Here is a 24,504-nt window from a genome sequence, read left to right on the forward strand (position 1 = left end):
ACTAGTTTATTCTGTTTTGTTGCCAATGCTTTTGGTGTCATATCCATGAAATTAATGCTGAGACCAAAGTCATAAAAGTTTACCCTTATTTTTTTTTAAGGATTTTTATAGTTTGAGGTCTTACGTTAAAGTATTTAACTACTTACCCATTTATTTTTGTGCATGGTATAAGAAAAGGGTACAGCTTCATTCTTTTACAAGTGGATATCTAGTTTTCCCGATACTATTTGTTCAAGAAATTATCCCTTCTCTATTTTGTATTCTTAGCACTCTTTTGAAGATCAGTTGACCATATATGTGTGGATTTATTTCTGTACTTTCTATTCTGTTCCCTTGGTCTGTATGTCTGTTTTTATGGCAGTACCCTACTGTTTTGATTACTGTAGCTTTGTAATATATTTTGAAATCAGGACATATGATGCTTCCAACTTCATTCTTCTTTCTCAATATTGCTTTTTTATTTGTGGTCCTTTGTGATTCCATATGAATTTTAGAATTTTTTTTCTATTTCTGTAAAAAATGCTAAAGTATTGGGATTTTGATAGGAATTGTAATTGAATCTCTTGATTACTTTGGGTAGTAAGGGCATTTTTACAATATTAAGTCTTCCAATCCATGAACATGGGATATCTTTCCATTTGTTATATAATATAGATTCTAGTTTAGTTTCACTATGAGAGATTATACTCTTTGAAATCCATTAGCTGAAACTTACTGAAACTTGCTTTATACCCCCAAATATGGTCTATTTTTGAAAACTTTACATGTGTCCTTGAAAAGAATGATATTCTGCAGTTACTGGGTAAAGCCTATTATTTATTTCAGTTAGAGCAGGTTTATTAAGGTGTTTAAGTCTTATACATACCCCCCTTTTTTACTGTCTTCTTTCTCTATCAGCTGCTGAAAGAGGTGTCTTAAAGTCTGTCACTATGATTGTGGTATTAACTATTTTTTCCATTTGTTTCATTCAGCTTTTTCTTGATATGCTTTGAAGCTGTGTTATTAAAACACAATTTTAAGTTGTTTTATCCTACCAGTTAATAGAATATTTTACCACTATGAAGCATCTCTAACTCTAGTTCTTTTTTTGTCTTAACATCCACTAAAGTGATACTGATAGAGCCATGTAAGCTTTCATTCAGTAAGTTAATGTAGTTTAATTTTTTATTCATTAAATTTTTTAAAATTATTTATTTATTTATTTATTTTATCTTTGGCTGCATTGGGTCGTCATTGCTGTGCATGGGCTTTCTCTAGTTGCGGCAAGCAGGGGCTACTCTTCGTTGTGGTGTGCAGACTTCTCACGGCAGGGGCTTCTCTTGTTGTGGAGCATCGGCTCTAGGCACATGGGCTTGAGTAGTTGTGGCACACGGGCTTCAGTAGTTGTGGCGCACAGGCTTAGCTGCTCCGTGGCATGTGGTATCCTCCCAGGGCATGTGGGATCCTCCCGGACCAGAGATCGAACTTGTGTCCCCTGCATTGGCAGGAGGATTCTTAAGCACTGTGCCACCAGGGAAGTCCCTTTTCTTCATTTTTTATATTCAATCTTTATCACTATATCACAGAAAGTGTCCCTTTAAACAGCACTTTTTATTACTATGTGATAATCTTTGCTTTTATTGGTGAACTAAATCCATTTATATGTATCTTGTGAAATTGTACAAGGTGATTCTAAAATTGTATATGAAAACACAAAGGGGACAAATGTAACCAAGACTGTCTTGAAGAAAAACAAACTGGGAGATTTGTTTTACTAGATATCAAGATTGCTTATAACACTATGTAAGTGAAGACAGTCTGATAATGTCTCAAGGATAATGAGACCTGCAGAAAAGACTAGAGTCTCCATGTATATATGGATAAAGATACCACTGCTGAGCCATAAGGAATGAATGGCCTTTTCAATAAATGGTACTTGATCAACTATATATCCACATTAAAAAAAACTTGACTTCTAAATTATGCCATATACATATGCAATTCCTGAAGAACTGCACATCTGAATGTTCAAGTCAAAAATCTTTAAGAAGAGAATAGAGGGAATATTTTCATGATTTTGCGTATACAGAAAGAATATTTAAACAGAATACAAAAAGAACTAATCCCAAAGGAAATGACTGATAAATTACTACATTGAAAATTATTTTTATTTATCAAAGGACATGATTAAGAGGGTAAAAAGACAGACAAGGTATTTCAACATATGAAACCAACAACAGAATCTATAAAGAACTGCTCAGGGCTTCCCTGGTGGTGCGGTGGTTAAGAATCCGTTTGCCAATGCAAGGGACAAGGGTTCAAGCCCTGGTCCGGGAAGATCCCACATGCTGCGGAGCAACTAAGCCCGTGCACCACAACTACTGAGCCTGCACTCTGGAGCCTGTGAGCCACAACTACTGAGCCCACGTGCCACAACTACTGAAGCTCGTGTGCTTAGAGCACATGCTCTGCAACAAGAGAAGCCACTGCAATAAGAAGACCGTGCACCACAACGAAGAGTAGCCCCCGCACTCTGCAACTAAAGAAAGACCGCACAGCTACGAAGACCCAGCACAGCCAAAAATAAATAAATAAATTTATTTTTAAAAAAAGAACTGCTCAAATAAGTAAGAAAATATCCATCTGAAAGTAAACAAAAGCTTGAATAGGTGCTTCAAAAATGGTATGTACAAATAATAAATAGATGAAGAGCTGTTTTAGTTAATTAGTATTCTGGAAGAGCGAAGCCATGATGATATTCTACTACACACATAACAAAAATGTCCAAAATTTTAAAAGACTGCTAATACCAAGTTTTGGAAGGACACAGAACAATGGAAATAGTCATATGCTGCTGATAGAGTATGAATTGTGACAAACCCTATGGAAAGCAGTTTGGTATTATCTACAAAGATTAAATGCATGCATACCCCATGACCCAGCAATACTACTTTTAGATATATACTCAACAGAAATGTGTGTACAAATGTACAAAAAAACATTTATAAAATGTCTATCACCGTACTGTTTACAACAGCCCCCAAACTAGAAAAATTCCCTCTACTCATTAAAAGTAGAATAGATAAATAAACCATGACATTGTCCTGGAAAGTCTTTTTATGGAATCTAATACTATATAATGATGAAAATGAATAAACTATAGCTTATTGCACAAGTATGGATGAATCTCACAATGTTGAGCAAAATAAGTTATATATATATAATCATATATATATGTATATATATATATATGTGATTTCATGTATACAAAGCTCAAAAACAGATAAATTAAAATCTTATGTTAGAAACCAGAAAATTGGTTACTTTCAGAAAAGAGAAAGGAAGTACTGATTGGGAAAGTGTGTATGTGATCTGCTGAGGTGCTGACATTATTCTGTTTATTGACTTGGTTGATAGTTATATATGTGTTCTATTTGTGATATTTCATTGCATTGTACATTCATGTCTAATGCACTTTTCTATATGAATATTGTATCTTATCATTAAAAGCAGTTTAAAAAGAGAATATGTTTTATGACATAAGGGAAGAGGGAAACTAAGTCTGGTTCTTGAGTCCATGCTTATTCTACTATATTATGGTGCATCTAAGAAAAAAAGTGAGATTATAGGTTTTGCAGCAAGAACAAGTTACATTCTTAGATACAGGCCACAAATTCACCTATAAAGGGAACTGAAAGTCCCCTATAACATGCAAAGCAACTCAGAAAAAAAATGCAGAAAAGGTTCAGTTGTCAGGGTCAAAGATCTTGTGGAACCTTGGAAGAATATGATGATCAAGACCAAGAGGATAAGGGAAGCAGAGTGCCATGAAGACCTGACTCTCCATGCTGAGGAACTATTCTGGATTCCCTAGTGAGGAGGGATTGGTGGTTAAAACTCAGCTCTCATTGAAATAATTATCTTAGAGATGCCTGCAATTAGTTGTATATGTTTAATTTGATTGCTTAAGTAAACCTGGATATAATTTTATCCATATTGTGATTCATGAGTCATTCTCAAAATAACCCCTTTTACTCATTTGGAGTCATTAAAATTCTTGACCAAATAGATGGGAAACAAAAGTAAATCAGAATAGATTCTACTGATAATCAAGTTACTATACTGACACACTATTGCGATTGTTCAGACTGAGTCTGCCTGCAACCTACCTTCATACAGACAATGATGATATCACACAGCAATAAAGATACACCTCTGGCCAAGAGAAGTGATATAAACCTAACAAGTCTTAAGAGACTATCAGGAGGACCAAGAGGCAAAGGGTACAGTCATGGCCATTCAGCTCACAGGAGATACTGAAGGAATTCCCTTAATAAAATATGAGGGACAGCGGGGCTAGACTCTGAGATTATTACATGGTTATTATTCTATTAGTTGAGTTTTATCCAAAACTACCCCAGCTTAGATAAATGTAGGTTATACAATATATTGGTCAATGAATGGAAGGAGGAAGACTATGAGGAAGTGCCTCTATCCACTATCATATCCAAATAGTATACCACAGTTTCCATGGTACTTAACTATGGAAAGTTTGGACATGATGGCATATTTAAGCATCTATGGCAATAACTAGCTAAATAATTAAAAATGAACTTAAAGGTAAAAAGGAGGCATAGTGGTCTATTAGAAAGAGGATAATGAATACAATTAGTTGGATAATTCACACTATCAATATTTTGTTTAAACATTGAGGTAAGAGTGTAAATATGCAATATAATGAGAAAATATTCCAAATCACCCAGTTGAGTTAGGAAAATACTATATATATTAAAAGGTGCATGTTAAACTGAAGTTTCAATAACATTTAAGAGATGTGCGGTCAGTGCTTTATGTGTAGTTTCCTAATGTAATGTCCACAGTCTAGACATCAATTGTTATTAAAAACGGCTTAATTCATCCTATAAGCAAAAAATCTTGTTTCCTTGTCCCTGTTTTTCAAATAAGTTTTGTAACTCCTCATGTTTCACTGTCTTTTATTCTTGTTTGTCTTATCCTCATTTGCTTTTTTGTTTTCTCTATTTCAATCTGCTGATATGCATGTTTTAAACTGTTTTTCCTTAATTATTTTGTTACGTAAAGAGATTTTTACTATACTGTGTTTGAAATATTGACTTTTCTGCTAAGACCTGTTTCACATATCATGCAGCAGTGGTACAGTGGTAAATGTTTAATAGCTGACTGTCAAAAACAATAGTTGTAATTTGTAGCATTTGCTGATTTCCATGGTGTAAATACTCCCACCATAGCCTATTTCAAGCTAACAATGTGATATCACTGAACTCAGATTTGGGCAGAGATGCACACACTTAGCACTCACAAGCCATTAAGAGACAGCTCTAACATATCACTAATAGGCTATTATTTTGTTTGTTGATAATTTGGGGGAAATTGTTCCTAACAATTATTTCCTTAATAAACTTTTGTTTTCTTGCATGAGATTGCCTTATTCAAAACGCACACACTGTTTTGTTGTTATTTTACCACAAAGGATGGGACTCATTTGTTCAAGTCTTCCATATTGTCCACAGGAATTCTAATTCCTTACAGTATTCCATTCCACTGATCCAATCTCATTATTCACTTTTATTCCACTCAAAGTATCCTCTCCTCTGCCACAAACAAACAAGCCCAAAAAAGAGTCATCCACAATTCCAAGAAGTCTTAATGTCTTTATCTATGTTATCTCCACTACAAGAGAGAAATTCTTTGCTTTGATTTCAGCTTGTCAAATTATCATTTTTATTCAAGATCAAAGTTAAAAGTTACTTCCTCTATTAAAATATTCCTCCATCCTTATAGTTAAAAATAATGGGTCCTACATTACACTCCCAAAGTACTTTGTTTATATTTCTTTTACTTTTACTTGTATCAGAACTTACGGGTATAAAATTGATGTCCAATAAAAGACTACTGAATGAATAGACAGACAAATGAATATCATAACATGTTTACTTCACCACTGAAAAGAAATGCTTTCTCTCCTTTATTGGTAACCAGAACCCTAAGAAGTGTCCAGGTTCCCAGCCCACATTCCTTTTAACACCTTCGAAAAAGCCTAAAGACAATCAGTACAGAAGATCTGCATGATGGAGTTTTGAGTTATCCAGATAACTTCTAGTTTATTTGGCATTTGCTAAAACAGATAAACAGAAAACTCCACAATCACTTTGGCTCTACTTCTCATAGGCTTTTAAGAAATGCAAATTCATAGGCTTTATCTATCAATACAATAGAGAATATCTTCAAATAATATTTTCCAAAACGTTTTAACTCTTTAGATTATCCATACACTTTTTCAGAGTGCGGATAGGTTTCAAAGTCTAAGAAAAGACCATGAAAAACATTACTCTGGATTATCACACATTTTCCCTGTAGTCACTTCTCCCTCTCTCGACTCATGACTTGCAACTATTTAGGAGCTTTTGTAAGCTTTCCCAGATTCACACCAGTTCCCCGATGGAGTCAGCCATACATCATCTAAAGGATGAAAAAGATGGTAAAATGGCTCATCCATTCAAAATCTAATACAAACAAACCCCTGATGAGCAACTCAGACAACAACATCTCAACAGTTCACCTCAGCGGTGGTTGTCAACACTTAAGTCAATTCGAGAGATTTTTCAGCACCTTTAGAGCAAAAAGTCATCTTGGAAAGATTATAAACATACACAATCACTAAGTGTAGCCACTGTTGCTGAAATCAAGTCAAATAAAAGCAGCTGAGCCTAATCAACAGGAGAGAGAGAGAGAAAGGAGGGAAAGAAGAAAGGCCTAGAAGCCAAACCTTAATAAGAGTGAGGGAGATCAAGAAAAGACATGCTATAGACTCAAATGTTAAGTGCAGAACCTTCAGTACCAGAGGCTGTAGCATCATCTCAACAGTTTCCATGTCTATGGCAATTTTTTTTTTCTCTAACAAGCTTAAAACAGTCATTTATTCTGTTTTGACAGGTGGTCTTTTAATGGCCATGTTCTCAAGTCACTACTCAAGGCTCTTAGTGCTATATGTACTCTCCTTTCTTTTACCTATCTTAAGTTTTTCAATGTTTTTATTTTAAATTCCATAGGAATGCCAACTGCTTAAGCTTTTCTCACCTCTTAAGAAAATTTCTTTCAGAGGAAGCAACCCAGGGTGCTGCTAATTGGCTTTGCATAACAGTAGGCAAATGTGGCCTTAAAGCAACTGTGACATTGTTTGCCAGCCAGCACAAATGCAGATTACCAAAATCAGTGTCTCTGAGAACCTCACAGATGTTTCTATTACTACAACTAACAAACGATGTGACTATTCACATAGGTATCTCTGATGCTAGCCCAAGCAACCTGATTCTTCACATTTAGATAGTCACTTTAATTTCTTAAAATCCTCAAGCTGGAGTTTCTAAGTGCTTCATTAAAGAAGTTCAAAAATATTCATCATACAGTGACTGGACTGATAAATCCAAGTCCTGAACTTTGCCAACAAAAAGGAAAAAAATGGACTTCTGGTATGTCTTCAAAATCAGTTGCCTCAAGGCATTTCCTGTATCATGCTCAAATTAGTTTTAATCCAATAGTATATTATTTTGACTGACCTTGTGCATATTTCTTAAAAGAATAGTTAAGAGATGTTTTGCTAACTAGATCACTTTCATGATAAAAAAATATTTAAAAAGAAGAAATGCCTATTTTGGGTGTAACACTCAGATAACTTAGTTTTTTTAAAAAAATCAAGTTTGTGGTACCCATCTATGTATCTACATTGAGATGCAGAGCCAAGAGTTCCTGCTGATTTTACAATCCCTTTGGGTTATGTAATACATATTATTCTGCTGATAATAAGCCATATGAAGCAGCATTCTGCTGTATTGACATGGCCTGGCCAAGAACAACAAGGAAAAGAAATAGCATTCAAAAAACTGGCAAAATGTTTATGAACTCTAAATCCTCTGCACATGAATAAATACATCTGACAAAGTGCAGAGTCTCTCAAAAAAGCCCTTCTTGACCTTCCTAATTTGAGTTCAATTGCATGTTCAGTGTTGAGAAGCCAGTGTATGTTCTGCCAATGTTTTAAGCTCAAGCTTTACTACATTTTGTTATTTGTAAAAGTGAAATCCCGGATAATAAGTTATAATTGCCCTATTAATCACTTGAAAAGGGAGTTTGGAAGGAAAATGGGATTTGAAATTGCAATAATTGGTATCCTGAAAGACATCCTTTTTTATTTTCTTACCTAGAGCCTACCACATACTACTATGAAAACGACATGTATGCACTTTTTTTCAATGGTGAGGTACAAGCACTATGCCTTATATATTAGTTTTTCTAAGGGAATGAAACTTAAAACTTCAGTGTAGTGATGCTGTTAGTCATGATGACCTTTGAACTGGAAAAAAATACAGAAAACCAGGCCATGGATTATAAATTATATTGTCAATGAAAGAGAGAAGAACTTTTTGTTTCATATGTTGTTTCAAGTATTACATTTTCATTTCCTTTTTTCAAATGAATTATAATGTACAACACATATGTATTTTTCTTCCATTTTTCATTTAAAAAATCATTCTTTCTCTTAGCTTTGTTTCTCTGTGTATTGATAGACCTGACACACCAAAATTTACCTTTCAAAGTTCAATATACCAAATCCATCTGTTACCCTTAAAGTATTTTGTGAAAAATCTATATTTTTGCTTATATCCCTAAGATATCTCAATTAAAAAAGAAAGACATAGATTACTTAAATCTCTCTTGTTTAGTTCATAATGAACAAATTTTAGATTGTGCTTGTGTAATTGAAGACAGCCAATGAAAAGGAACAGGTAGCATTTAGGGTATTATAATAACTAAATCAAATTTACTATAAGACATCCAGATAATTGAAGTTGATTAAATAGTCAATGTAGCCCAAAAAAATCATTTAGTTTATCACTTACTGGAATTTTTAGCATTTATACACACACGTGGGCATGTTTAAGATTGGCCAATGGTACTTTTAGCCCTTCCTCTATTTCAAGCCTGGTCTTTCTAAAAACAGAGAGAAAAGGCATAGGTCTCAAACTTTAAATTAGGTGACATCCCTCTAATGTCAGTAACTGTTCTATGAAAACAGTGTCTTTGACCTCTAGGTATAGCTTATATAATAAAGTGATCAAAGACATCCTAGTCAAATGAGCATACAAGGGAAGGAAGGTACAAAACACATCCATTTTGCTTTTTCAGTAAATTCAGATAAATTAAGAAAAACATGTAACTCCATACAACTGACTTGCATCTGTTCTGAAATACAATCATCTTTTAAAGAAAGAGACCACAGGAAAAATTATTCCATCTTCACTGGAAATCCTCCCTTGGAAGAAGGGAGTGGGCCAAGTGCAGAGATTACAAGAGCACAGAGATAGAATGTCATTTGAATGAATGTGTTCAAATAGAGCCAGTGAAATCCATAATTTCTTTTCACATAGTTGGAAAAGTAGTTGGCTTTTGCAACTGGGTAACATTTCTTTCTGGGCAGGTCAATCATCCATGGAGCCACAATCCACACCATACTGTGATTTTCTGCACATCTGGTGTAAGCCTTTGCATGCAAATATTAAAACCATCTACTTCCTTAAAATGTTTCTATGTTTAAAATGAAATAAGTAATTTGAGAATATAGGTGAATATGCAAAATACGTTATCTGGTAGGCAGAGAGAACAGCCCAACATTAACTGATAAGGTAGAAGTAGTATTCATTTTTTGCACTCCCTTATTTCAATGAAAAACAAAAAAAAACAAAAAATAAAACCTCAACATTCTGTTTGATGTTATTTGTTCATAGGAATCTCAGAAATATTCTAATATTTAGAAAATCTTAGACACCATGACCTGTGTGTGATATGAATTAGCAGTCCACTAATAACAACATTAATCACCAGATAGTTACATCCTTTGAGTTACTGTGCTAATATTACACAACAGAGTAAAGACTTGAGCAGTGCTCAAGTGTTCTGTCTCATATTTTCCTTCAAATTAAAAATGTACATATTTACTTAAATAAATATAGCACAATAATCATATTGAAACATCATAGGTTTGTAAGATAATGACAATAAAACTTATGTGTTCAGTGTGCAGAAGAAAATATACTTTTTCCCCTTCATAAATACTGCAGGTGAAAACATGAGTTACTTTTTTGAGATACACGGGCCTCTCACTGTTGTGGCCTCTCCCGTTGCGGAGCACAGGCTCCGGACGCACAGGCTCAGCGGCCATGGCTCATGGGCCCAGCCGCTCCACGGCATGTGGGATCCTCCCAGACCGGGGCACGAACCCGTGTCCCCTGCATCGGCAGGCGGACTCTCAACCACTGCACCACCAGGGAAGCCCATCATGAGTTACTTTTAAAGAACAGTATGAATTACAGATTTTTAAAATGATTTTGTATATGTTTATTTTATAAGCAAAGTAATATTTTGAGTTTGTGAAAAAAGGCAAAATATATAAAGTAGCTGTAACATTCTGTACATTCACTAGAAAAATAAATGAATTGATGTGATGATATTAATGAATGCATATGAACTTTGAAATATTTGTTGAATTGCAATTAATTTGTCCAAAAGCTTTCCATGGTCTGGAAGTGAATCTAATGGTAATTTGATCTGAAGTCTTCTCCAGAGTAGTCAGAAAAATATGTTGCAATTTAGTTATGTGATGTGAAAGAAAAAAGAATGACCTTTGGCAATGTAAATTCAAGTTCAGGTCTTGGATCTATTGCATTCTGGCTGCATGACTTTGAATGGATTTCTCAAACCTCTTTGAGACTCGATATCACCATCTGTAAGATGGAAATAGTATGTATCTCTCAGCTGAAAGAATTTACAAATGGTGACCGAAAAAAAGAGTTTATAAATATTTTTAAGACTCCAGACCAAGATGGTGACACAGGAGGCTCTTGAATTTTCTTCCTCCCATGGATGCACTGAATGTATAGCTACAAACAGAGCAATTCCCTTGAAAGAAACTAGCTGAGTGACGACTACACACTGAGCAAATGAGAAAATACCCATATCAAAATGGGTGGGAAATTCTTAGATACACTTTTGCCATGAACACTCATTTCCCAGCTTCTCCCTGAGGAGTGAAGGGTTTGGACTATACATCTAGCACCCCAACTTTTAAGGCTCCCACCAGAAGAAGGGGCTCCCAAAATACTTAGCTCTGAAAGCCAACAGGGCTTGGTTTCTTGAGTCCCATAAGACCATAGCAAACAAAAAAGCAGTTCTTAAGTATGTGAGCACTTACCATCAATACTATAGCTATCCTCCCAAGGATCAGTGCAGAGGGAGCAGGCAAAAATGCTCATCTCCCAGTCTTTCTCTGCAAGGGATTTGACTACATACTTTACAAGCTGCTGCCTGAGGGGTCTGGCTTCTAATTAGTTCACATCAAGATGCTGACTGTGATTCTCCCCAGAGCGTTCAATAGCTGGTGGGCACTTCTCCTGCCTTCTTCTTCTGGTTCCCTCCAACAATAAAACCAAGTCACCAAGTGTCTCCATGGAAGGAGCTTGTTCACATATCTAGCACCACAAGTTTTATGGTTGCGACCTGAAGGATGGGACCCCAAATCACCTAGCTCTGACAGCTAATAGAGTATGTGTTTATTAGTCCCATAGGACTGTAGCAAACAAAGAAGTAAGTTTTAAATGGGCACAGGAGTACCCCTCATGTCAACACACCTGAGTTCAGTGTAGAAGGAAAGGCAAAAATTTCCATCTCACAGTTTCTCTTTGGAAGGGGTTTGACTGCATACTTTCCAGTCAGCTTCTAATCAGCCTACTTCTAGGTGCTGACTGTGATTCTTGCCTTATGGACACTTATAGGTTTGGGCACACCCTCAACTACTGGGAGCCACTAACAATGAAGACTGTGGCTTGGACAATCACAAAAGTTTGAGAGGTAACCAGGAGCTTGGGCTGGGCTGATAGACAAAGTTCTTCTCCTAATGAGACCAGTCTATCAAGACTGGGAGAGGTGGGTGTTTTTATAATGTGCAGAAACCAACAAAGAAAGTCAAGGAAAGTGAAGAAACAGGGGAATATATTCCAAACAAAAGAAGATAAATCTCCAGAAACTAATCTTAGTGAAATGGAGATAAGTGATTTACCCCACAGAGTATTCAAAATAACAGTCCTAAATATGGTCACCAAGGTCAGGGAGCAATGCATGAACAAAGTGAGAATTTCAACAAAGAGAAAGAAAATATTAAAAAATACCAAGCAGAAATCACAGAACTGAAGAATACAATAAGTGAACTGAAAAATTCAATAAAGGAGTTTAACAGCAGACTAGATCAAGTAAAAGAAAAGATCAGGGAACTCAGACAAGGCAGTGAAACTCATCAAATCAAAGCAGCAAAAGAAAAAAGAATGAAAAACAATGACGATAGCTTAAAGGACTTAATGAACACCATTAAGCAGACCACCATATACATTTTAGGTTTCCCAGAAGGAGAAGAGGGAGAAAGGGCCAGAAAGTGTATTTGAAGAAATAGTGGCTAAAAACTATCCTAACCTGGGGAAAGAAACAGACATCCAGATCCAGGAATCCCAGAGAATACCAAATAAGATGGATCTAAAGAGACACACATCAAGGTATATTATAATTAAATTGTCAAACTTAAAGACAAAGAGAGAATCTCAAAAGCAGCAAGAGAAAAGCAACTTGTTACATATAAGGGAATCTCATTAAGATTATGAGTGGATTTTTCAACAAAAAACTTGCAGACCATAAGCGAATGGGATAATATATTCAAAGTGTAGTAAGAAAAAACTGCCAACCAAGAATACTTCACCCAGCAAAGCTGTCCTTAAGAATTCAAGGAGAAAGTTTTGAAGACAAACAAAAGCTAAAGGGTTCATCACCAGTAGATTTGCCTTACAAGATATGTTAAAGAGAGTTCTTCAAGCTGAACTAAAGGATGCTAACTAGTAACATGAAAACAAAAAAGTATATAAAACTCAGTGGTAAAGTATGTATATATTATAAATATATATATACACACACACATACATGTATATACATACATGTATATATATACATACATATATATATTTTTATACTTAAATTCAGAATACTCTTATATTGTAATGGTGGTGGGTAAATCACTTATAACTCTAGTGTAAAGGTTAAAAGACTGAAGTATTAAAAATAATCCATAACTACAATAATTTTTAATGATTACACAGTATAAAAAATGTATATTTTGACATCAAAAACATAAATTGTGGGAGGAAAGTATAAAAATGTAGAGCTTTTCTAAGCATTAAAAATTAAAATGTTATTGGCTTAAAATATTATACACTATTAAAACTATAAGAAGTTTTATGTAAGCCTAATGGTAACCACAAAGCAAAAACCTATAGTAGATATGCAAAAGATAAAGAGAAGGGAATCAAAACATACCACTACACAAAATCATCAATTCACAAATGCAAACGGAAGACAGCAAGAGAGGAAAAACAGAAGTACGAAACAGCCAGGAAACAACAAGATGGCAACAGTAAGCCCATATATATCAATAACTTCTTTAAATTTAATGGACTAAATTCTCCAGTCAAGATATATAGTTGCTGAATGATTAAAAAAACAAGGCTGAACTACATGCTGTCTACAAGAGAATCACTTCAGGTTTAAGGACACACAGGCTGAAAGTGAAGGGATGGAAAATATATGCCAAGCCAATGGAAACAAAAAGCAGGGCAGGTATACTTATATCAGAAAAAATAAACTTTAACCCCCAAACTGTAATATAAGACAAAGAAGATCATTATAAAATGAAAAAGGGGTCAATTCACCAAGAGGATATAACACAACGGATAGCTTAGATAGAAAATCAATAACGAAACACTGGACTTAAACTACATTAGATGGCATAGACCTAACAGACATATACAGATCATTCCATCCAACAGCGGCAGAATATACATTCTTCTTAAGCACACATGGAACATTCTCCTGGAGAGATAATACAGTAGGCCACAAAACCAGTCTTAGCAAATTTTAAAAGACTGAAATCATCCCAATTATTTTTTCTGACCACAATAGCATGAAACTAGAAATCAATGACAAGAAAACACTGGAAAATTCACAAATAGATAGTAATTTAACAACATGCTACTGAACGATCAAGATGTCAAAGAAGAAATCAAAAGAAATAAAATAAATCTTGAGACAAATGAGAATGGAAGCACAAATTACCAAAACGTATGGCATGCAGCAAAAGCCATTCTAAGAGAGAAGTTTATAGTGATAAATGCTTACATTAAGAAAAAAGAAAGATCTCAACTAAACAACCTAACTTTACACCTCAAGAAACTAAAAAGTGAAGAATAAACTAAGGCCAAATTAGTAGAAAGAAGGAAACAACAAAGATCGGAGTGGAAATAAATAAAATAGAGATTAAAAAGACAATAGAAAAAAATCAATAAAACTAAGCTTGTTTTATGAAAAGATAAAATTGATAAACTTTTACCTAGACTAAGAAAAAATGAGAAAGGCCTCAATTAATAATGCATGAGGAGACATTACAATTCATAACAGAAATACAAGGGAACATAAGAAACTACTATGAAAAATTATATGCCAACAAATTAAATAACTTAGAAGAAATGGATAAACTTCTAGAAACAAAAAACGCATCAAGATTGAATAACGAAGAAACAGAAAATCTGAACAAACAAATTACTAGTAAGGAGATTGAATTAGTAATCAAAAACCTCCCAACCAAGAAAAGTCCAGAATCAGATGGCTTCACTGGTGAATTCCATCAAATATTAAAGAAGAAGTAATACCAATCTTTCTCAAACTCATCCAAAAAATTGAAGAGGAGGTAAGATGTCCAAACTCATTTTTGGAGGTCAGCATTTCCTTGATACCAAAGCCAGTAAAGAACACTACAAGGAGAGAAATTACAGGCCAATATCCCTGATGAACAGAGATCAACTATCCTCAACAAAATACTAGCAAAGTGAATTCAACAGTACATTAAAAGGATCATATGCCATGATTAAGTGGGGTTTATTCCTGGGATGCAAGCGTAGTTCATCATCTGTAAATAAATAAATGCAATAAGCTACATCAACAAAATGAAGGATAAAGACTATATAATAATCTTAATAGATGCAGACAAAGCATTTGACAAAATTCAACATCCTTTCATGAAAAAAACTCTCAATAAATTTGGTATAGAAGGAAGGTACCTCAACATAATAAGTCCCGTATATGAGAAACTCACAGCTAACATGATACTCAATATTGAAAAGCTGAAAACTTTTCCTCTAAGATTAGAAACAAGATAAGGATACCCACTCCTGTCACAGCAATGGTAATCATCAATAAAATGAAAAGGCAACCCATGGAATGGGAAAAAGTATTTACCACATATCCAATAAGCAGTTAGTATCCAAAATATACAAGGAATTCATACAACTCAATAGCAAAACAAACAAACAAACTAAACCAAATACCACAATTCAAAATGGGCAAAGGATCTGAATATGTGTTTTTCCAAAGAAGACATACAAATGGCAACATGTACACGAAAAGGTATTCAACATCATTAATGATCAGGAAAATGCAAATCAAACCATAATGAGATACTTCCTCACATATTGTTAGGACGTGTATTACCAAAAAGGGAAGAGATAAATGCTGGTAAGGATGTTGGGAAAAGGGAACCCTTGTGCATTCTTGGTAGTATAGTCACTATGGAAAACAGTAGGAGGTCCCTCAAGAAATTAAAAATAGAACTACCATATGACCCAGGAATCTCACTTCTGGGCAAATATCCGAAGGAAATGAAATCACTATTTCATTATCTCAAAGAGATATCTGAACTGCCAGATTTATTGCAGCACTATTCACAATAGTCAAGGTTTGGAAACAATGTAGGTGTCCATCCACAGATGAATGGATAAAGAAAATGTAATACACACACATACACATACACAGATACAATGGAATATTTCACAATCTTAAAAAAAAGAATGAAATTCTGTCTTTTGTGACAACATGGATGAACATGGACGGTATTATGCCAAGTGAAATAAGCCAGATAGAGAAAATGAAAAACTACATGGTATCACTTATGTAGAACCAAAAACAAACAAACAAAATAGTTGAATTCATAGAAACAGAGGGTAGAATGGTGGTTGCCAGGAGCTGGGTGGTGGGGGGAATAAGGAGAGGTTGGTAAATGTTTTTAAACTTTCACTTATAAGATGAATAAGGCTTGAGGATGTAAAGTATAACATGGTGAATATAACTGATAATACTGTCTTGTATAATTAAATTTTCTAAGAGAGTAGAACTTAAGTATTTTCATCAAAAAAAAAGTAACTGTGAGGTGATGAATGTGTTAAATGAACTCAGTGGAGGGAATCATTTTACAATGTATACGCACATCAAATCATAACTGTATATGTTAGATATATGTACTATAACTTTATTTGCCAATTATACCTTAATAAAGCTGAAAAAATATTTTTCAAAAGCTTTTTTCCCCCCTGAACTGACATAATCCTACAGAAAATATTAAGAGAACTTTTCTTTGAGTTATTTCTTTTTCAATGTTTCACTGCTCATTAGCCGGATCAATATACAAACCATTTCCTCCCAAGGGTTATCTTTACTTATTTATTGACGTCTGCCAATAACCTGATCAAGGGGAGTACTATATGGATTCCATAACTGGGCAAAAGTTATAGCATATACCATGAGAACATGTAAACTTTTCTTATCCAAGGCTTTCCTTCTTCCTTAAAATTGTAAGAGCTCCATTGTGTTTTCTGAGTTCACGTGATTTTAAAAAAGACAAAAAATATGCATGCATACATTCCTGGTCCTTTACCCCTACTCTTTTGTACTTTTAGTTTTTTACCTCATTTCCTAGAAGGGCATTTACACAGGCTTCTGATGCATCGCAGATGGCTGTGAGATCATGTCCTCCTTCTAGAGCCAACACCACATGTCCATCAGCCAGTGTCATCAATTGCTTCGTCAAATGACCAAAGCCTAACATAATGCAAACAGAACATTTCAAAGTATAAATTAAAAGTTAACTGACCACTAGAATCTAATATTGATTGAGCATTTATTCTGCATATGTCCTTTCTCAGCACTTCCCATGTGCTAACTTGTTTAATACTCACAATAACTTGATAAATTAGGTCCTATTAGTATCTCTATTTAACAAATGAGGGCACCAAAACCCAAGATCCCACAGCTAAGAAGTATCACAACTAAGATTTACAACAGTAGTTTTGGTTCTTCACCAGTGCACATTACTGCTTTTCACAACACATTCTATGTGTACCTGGATGAAAAACTTGAATAGTGTTTCGCTGTTAATAAGGTAAAGAATTCCGTTTCCTTAATATTTCTTTCTTGTTTCCATCATCTGCCTTCATTATAAAAGGAAGTTTTCTATATATCACCTCAAAGTACTTAACTATCACATTAGATTTTACAGACATTCTTTTACTATGAAATAGTTGATAAATGCAAAAAATAATATCTATTTATGTTATAAAGTGTAATATGAAAAACACCTGGTCACTCACCTTCCAATTTAAGGAAAATACTTTTGAAGCCCCCTGTATGCTTCTCTCTAACAACATAATTCCTCCTCACTATGGGAAATCAGGATCCTGAGTTTATGTTTATAACTCCTTTGCTTTCCATTGTTAATTTGCTTATTTTGGAACTTTATAAAAATGGTTTTGTACTTTTGCACCTTGCTCTTTTCACACATTTTGTTAGCTCATCTCTGTTGATACATGTAGCTACAGTCCTATGCTGTCTAGTAGGCCATTTAACAAGTATAGAAGAATTTATTTACCCATTCTCCTGCTGACAAATATTTAGGTTTTATGTTATTACAAAAAAATGCCCCTATGAGACTTCCCTCGAGGTCCAGTGGATAGGACTCTGCGCTTTCAGTGCCGTGGGCCCGGGGTTCCATACCTGGTCAGGGGAACTAAGATCCCACAAGCCATGTAGTGCGGCCAAAAAAAAAATGCCCCATGAACATTCTTATACCAGTCTTCTGGTGTACATGTGCAAGAGCAGAGTGAAATTGTCATGACTTAAAACCTGCTAAATAATACCAGATCATTTCCAAAGGACTATTATCAATCCCCACTCTGAGAAGCAGTATATATTAGAATCCCAGTTTAGTCACATCCTTGCCACCATTTGGTATGATTTGCCAACTGGGTGGATGAATGATAATAGCATCTTACCGTGGTTTCCTTCAGTATAAGGAGGAACCTTTCTATTTCTACTCCAAATTAGAGTTTTTATTATAAACAGATGTTGAATTTAATTATTTTACTATACCAAATAAGATGGTTTTTCTCCTATAATTTCATAGTGTTGTGAGTTACATTAATATTTCAAATATTTAGCCATCATTGAATTTATGAAATAAAATAAGTTTGGTTGTGATATATTATCTTTTTTATACAAAGCTGGATTTGACTAATGCTTTGTTTAGAATTCTTTTTCACCTATGTTTATGAAAGGGGTTAATCTATAAATTTCCATTCTTTTATTGACCATGTTGAATTTTATTATGGTCAGACCCTCTTTTTCTATTATTTGACCCTAGAATGTTGGGTAGAAATCTTCTGTAAAACCATTTGACTCTTGTGTTTTCTTTGAGGAAGATTTTTATCTATTGAGAATTTCTTTAGGGATTAGAGGACTATTTGTGTTTTCAATATCTTCGTAAGTTATATTTTTCTAGAAATTTCTATCTTTTGTGTTCAAATTTATTCAGTAAAGTTATTTATTACCTTTATTATCATATGTTGGCACTCCAATTAGATGTAGTCATTGTTACTGTATCCTCAACATCTCTGAAGTTTTCTTTCATATTTTCTTTCTGTCCTGCATTATGTGTACTTTTATTTCAGATCTATCTTCCAAACTTTCTCTCTCCAGATGTATCTTATCTGCTATTTATACTTCTACAGATATTTTCATTTCAGTGATTACATTGTTCAATTCTAGATGTTCTATTTGGTTATATTTCATAACTTCCTAGTCATTTTTATATTTTCTTACTTTTGGTTCATGTTTTTATTTCTTTCTTTTATTTCTTTAGGCATAATTATTTTATTTTCTATATCTGCTATTTGAAGTCTTTATGGCTTAGTTTTACTATTTTTTGTTTCTGATGATTCAGCCTCATGATGTCTTAATTCTCCTTTGTTTTTTGAATTTTTTTGCACTCATATTAATCAGAACTTTATATGTGAGAAAGCTTGGAAGCCTGAGTTGAATGTGATATTTATCTTTGAAACCTGAGTTGAGTGTGATTTTGTTTGCTTCTGCTGGATGGCTGAAACATTACCAACCAAGATCAATTTAAAATTTTTAGACTCAAGGGCTGTTTTTTTTTTAATGCACAGATAATGTAAATATGGACCCCCAAACGATTACAAATTGACATAGAAAAAAATATAGTTTGTTTTTCCCTTTCCATTCCCTTTGAAATTCCTTCTACTGTTAGCCATAGCTAAGATCAATTTGTTGTTTTATTCAGCAGTATTTCCTTTTCTCCTATTTATCCTTTTCTTTAGAGTTGGCCCTTTGACATTCCCTTTTTTATTCTGGTCTCCAATCAAAACCCTTCCCTTCATAGACCCAAAGCTTCGACTCCCCTTTCTAGTATGCAGTAGTCTATTAATGTTCAAGCTTTCGCCAACTGAACACTTTGGGATAGCCCAGGGTGGCCACCAGCTATAGTATTTGCTCACTTTTCTTCATCTTTTTGGAAGTCATCCATAAACTTAAAAGAGTAGTCTTGATATTTTCACGTAGGAGTATTTCAGTATATGCAGTCACTCATATTGCCAAATGTAAATGTCTCTCAGTTAATATTTAAAAAATTTTAACATTTCATCAACCTACTCAATTTCAGGCACTACTGAAAAAAAAAAGGATAAATGAAAATATATAAAACCATGTGTTTGGGCTTCCCTGGTGGCGCAGTGGTTGAGAATCTGCCTGCCAATGCAGGGGACATGGGTTCGAGCCCTGGTCTGGGAAGATCCCACATGCCGTGGAGCCACTAGGCCCGTGAACCACAACTACTGAGCCTGCACATCTGGAGCTTGTCCTCCGCAACAAGAGAGGCTGCGACAGTGAGAGGCCCATGCACCGCGATGAAGAGTGGCCCCCGCTCGCCGCAACTAGAGAAAGCCATTGCACAGAAACGAAGACCCAACACAGACAAAAATAAATAAATAAATAATTTTTTAAACAACAACCATGTGTTCAATATGGCATTTCATTTTTTTAATAGGCTTTAAGAACATGCAGGACATAAACATTTAATTTTTAAAACAATTATATTTTTAAAGCAGTTAACAGATGTGTTGCTACAGCATAACACATCTGGACTGGGCTCCCAGATCCTCACATGCTCAGCGGCCCACAAGTTCCTGAATCACTTGTTGAAAACAAGTGGCCAAGATTGCGGAGTAGGAAGACCCTGAGCTCACCTTCTCCCATGGGCACACAGAAATTACAACTATTTACAGAGCACCTATTGAGGAGAAAGACTAAAAGGATATCAGAAAAGATGTACAACTAAAGATATAAAGAAGGAACCACAATGAGATGGGTAGGAAGGGCAAAGATGTAGTATAGTCAAGACCCATATTCCTAGGTGGGCACCCACAGACAGGAGGCTACTTACAATTACAGAGGTTCTCCCCAAGGAGCAAGGGGTCCAAGCCCCACATCGAGCTCTCCAGCCTGGGGGTCCTGCACTGGGAAGCCAAGATCCCAGAAAGTTTGGCTCTGAAGGGCAGTGGGGATTACTTTGGGGAGAGTCAGAGGGCTGTGGGAAATAGACTCCACTCTTTTTTATTAATTAACGTATTTATTTATTTATTTTAGGCTGCATTGGGCCTTCGTTGCTGCGCGTGGGCTTTCTCTAGTTGTGGCGAGCGGGGGCCACTCTTTGTTGTGGTGCATGGGCTTCTCATTGTGGTGGCTTCTCTTGTTGTGGAGCACGGGCTCTAGGCACGCAGGCTTCAGTAGTTGTGGCTCGCGTGCTCAGTAGTTGTGGCTCACGGGCTTAGTTGCTCCTCGGCATGTGGGATCGTCCCAGACCAGGGCTCGAACCCATGTCCCCTGCATTGGCAGGCAGATTCTTATCCACTGCACCACCAGGGAAGTCCCTAGACTCCACTCTTAAAGGCACACACAAAATCTTACACTCTCCAGGACCCAGGGCAGAAACAGTAATTTGAAAGGAGCCTGAGTCAGACACACCTGCTGATCCTGGAGTAATAAAAGGGAGAAACCTACAAACAAGAATACTTTACCCAGCAAGGCTTTCATTCAGATTTGATGCAAAGATCAAAAGTTTTACAGACAAGGAGAAGCTAAAAGAGTTCAGCACCACCAAACTAGCTTTACAAGAAATGTTAAAAGGACTTCTCTATGTGAAAAAGAAAGGGCCATAACTAGAAATATGAAAATTATGAAAAGAAAAGTTTTATTGGTCAAGGCAAATATATAGAAAAGGTAGTAAATTAGCCACGTATAAAGCTAGTAGGAAAGTTTAAAGACCAAAGAAGTAAAATCATCTATATCCACAATAAGTACTTAAGGGATGCACAAAACAAAAAGATGTAAAATATTATGTCAAAAACAGTAAACATGGGAAGGGGAGTTAAAATTCAGGGTTGTTAAAATGTGTTTGAACTTAAGAGATCAGCAACTTAAAATAATCATATTTATATTTAGATTGCTATATATAAACCTCATGGTAACCACAAACCAAAAATCTACAATAGATACGCACACAAAAAAGAAAAAGGAATTCAAACATAATTCTAAAGATAGTCTTTTGGCTTTAAAAGACACATGAGACCCAATGCACTCAACAGATATATAGAGAAAAAGATATCAGGCTTGCGGTTATCAGAGGTGGGGTTTAGGGGGAGGGAGAATTGCATGAAGGCAGTCAAAAGGTACACACTTCCAGTTATAAGATAAATAAGTACTACGGATGTAATGTACAGCATGATAAATCTAATTAACATTGCTGTGTGTCATATATGAAAATTGCTAAGAGAGTAAATCCTAAAAGTTCTCATTGCAAGGAAAATATTTTTTTCTATCTCTTTAATTTTATATCTACATATATGGGATGATGCATGTTCACTAAACTTACTGTGATTATCATTTCATGATTTATATAAGTCAATTTATTATGCTATACACTTAAACTTATACAATACTTGTATATCAATTATATCTCAAAAAAACTGGAAGGGAAAAAACCAAAACATTAACAAAATTAATAGACTGTTTAAGAGCAGTTTTGGGGTTATCGAAAATTTAAGCAGAAAGCACAGAGAGTTCCAATATCCTACCCTACCCCCTTGCTGTGGTTTCCCCTATTAATAATAGCTTGCATTAGTGTGGTACATTTGTTACAGTTGATGAACCAGTATTGATACATTATTGTTAACAAAAGTCTATGACCAGGATTTACTCTTTGTGTTGTATAGTTCTATGGGCTTTGCCAAACACATAAAGTCATGTATCCACCATTGTAGCATCATACAGATTAGTTTCAAGGTCCTAAAATTCCCTGTGCTCCACCTATTCATCCCTCCTCTCCGCTCCCCAATCCCTGCAAACAAATGATCTTTTTTGTCTCTATAGTTTTGTTACTCATTTTTTCAGTTTACATTAATTCAAATTTTTAGCTTCTTGTATTAACCATTCTAAGTACAAGACTATTTCATTCTCCCTCATTTATATAATACTTATAATATTTACAATACTTCTAGATCCATGAAAACTTGAAAGAATTACCACGAATGTGGAAATGCATGGTCTGCAAGCCTACCTAGGCTGCTCTCAAGCCTGACCTTGTTCTTCTCTTAGGTATTGTGGGCTTCTGTTTGAAAAGAAAGTAAATTTTCAGGATAAGGTTGGTAGAAGTAATGCAAGTCTCTAAAATTGTCAAGCAATGAGACCCTAAAACCAAACTAAGTTGCTTCCATTTTAGAACAATGAAATAGTATCATCTTAATCCTTGGAATGCATTGAGATATCCACTCAATAAACCAGGGCTGTCCAGAATTTCAGCTCTGGTCTAGCACATGAGGTTAACTATGAACAAGGTGAGTTCATTTCCCCATTACCTTGCAGCACTTCAGTGTTGATTCTATCCACTTAGCTACTATTTTGATGGAAGTCAAAATATTCACTTTATAATTACCCTATGTTTCTAAATACTTGGCAAAAACTATTCTAAAAAAGATTTAAAAATTAAGTGAAAACTGTTTTGTTTTTTGCGGTACGCGGGCCTCTCACTGTTGTGGCCTCTCCCGTTGCGCAGCACAGGCTCTGGACGCGCAGGCTCAGCGGCCATGGCTCACGGGCCCAGCCGCTCCGCGGCATGTGGGATCTTCCCGGACCAGGGCACGAACCCGTGTCCCCTGCATCGGCAGGCGTACTCTCAACCACTGCGCCACCAGGGAAGCCCAGGTAAAAACTGTTTTTAAGCATTATTGTGTTTTTCACTTCTATGGACCTCATGATGATACCAATAAGAATCTTTTCCACAGGCCATTTAGGAATGAGGCTGAACACATTAAGCTCCACCTTCTTACCTGACTGCTATAAAAAGAACGGTAAGCTTACAGAAAATGTGTAATACAGAGTCCTGATCCTAATGCTTAGAAACGTACTTGGCCTAAGTCAGGGTTAATAGCACATAGTAAGTAATTCTATTCTAGAAGATAAATGAGCAAGAAATATTCCTAATACTCACAGACAGATATTTCTACTAATCATATTGTTAAATATTCTGAACAGCTTTTCCTGTAACCTAAACCATGGCTACAGTGATAACTTAAAAAGAGATAATAATAAATCAAGCCTGTATGCCACATCTTTCATACTGAAGGTTCCTAGCAATTGAGAATTCAATTATCTAAAGTTACTACTGAGTGAATCAAATCACATGGATTAAAAAAAAGGAGGTGGGGAGAGGGATAAAGTCTCAAATCTGATTTAAGTTCACTCTTTCCTTTGGGAATAAAAAAAAAGTCCCGTAAAATACCAAATTTAGAGGGGATAGTAAAAAGTGGAAGGAAAGAATGGAATGAAGCTAATCTTTGATCTCTATCCAAATTCCTCTTTCTTTTACCTACAGGGTTTATTTCCCATTCACATGTTACCCATGTGATCTCTGGAGCCACAGATTGAGGCAGCTGAACTCTGAGTTATCCTTGCACAAAACGTTCAAGTGAAGTAAAGAAATAAAATTTCTACGAGGCCTAAGCTCTTTCTTCCCATCAAAGTAAGAAATTTAAGAACAACATTTTACTTCTATTAACCTGAGTTCTACTGTGTCTATTACTGCTGTACGTATATAAGAGGGATTAGAAAAGCTAAGTGTGGCTACCAATGTCAAGGTATTATTTTTCTGGACATGAGAAAAAG

General features: G+C 35.2%; 1 protein-coding gene across 1 annotated transcript in view; it reads right to left on the minus strand.

Annotated features, from left to right (window-relative positions):
• The window catches only part of HDAC9 (histone deacetylase 9), a 1,064,374-nt gene that overhangs the window by 56,827 nt on the left and 983,043 nt on the right, over positions 1–24,504 (minus strand). Inside the window, exon 24 of the mRNA XM_079931742.1 lies at positions 16,901–17,034. Within this exon, the coding sequence (XP_079787868.1) occupies positions 16,901–17,034 (134 nt within the window). The remainder of the gene's footprint in view (positions 1–16,900; positions 17,035–24,504) is intronic.

The sequence above is a fragment of the Stenella coeruleoalba genome (genome assembly GCF_951394435.1).
Source record: "Stenella coeruleoalba genome assembly, chromosome: 9".
Classification (NCBI taxonomy): Eukaryota; Metazoa; Chordata; class Mammalia; order Artiodactyla; family Delphinidae; genus Stenella; species Stenella coeruleoalba.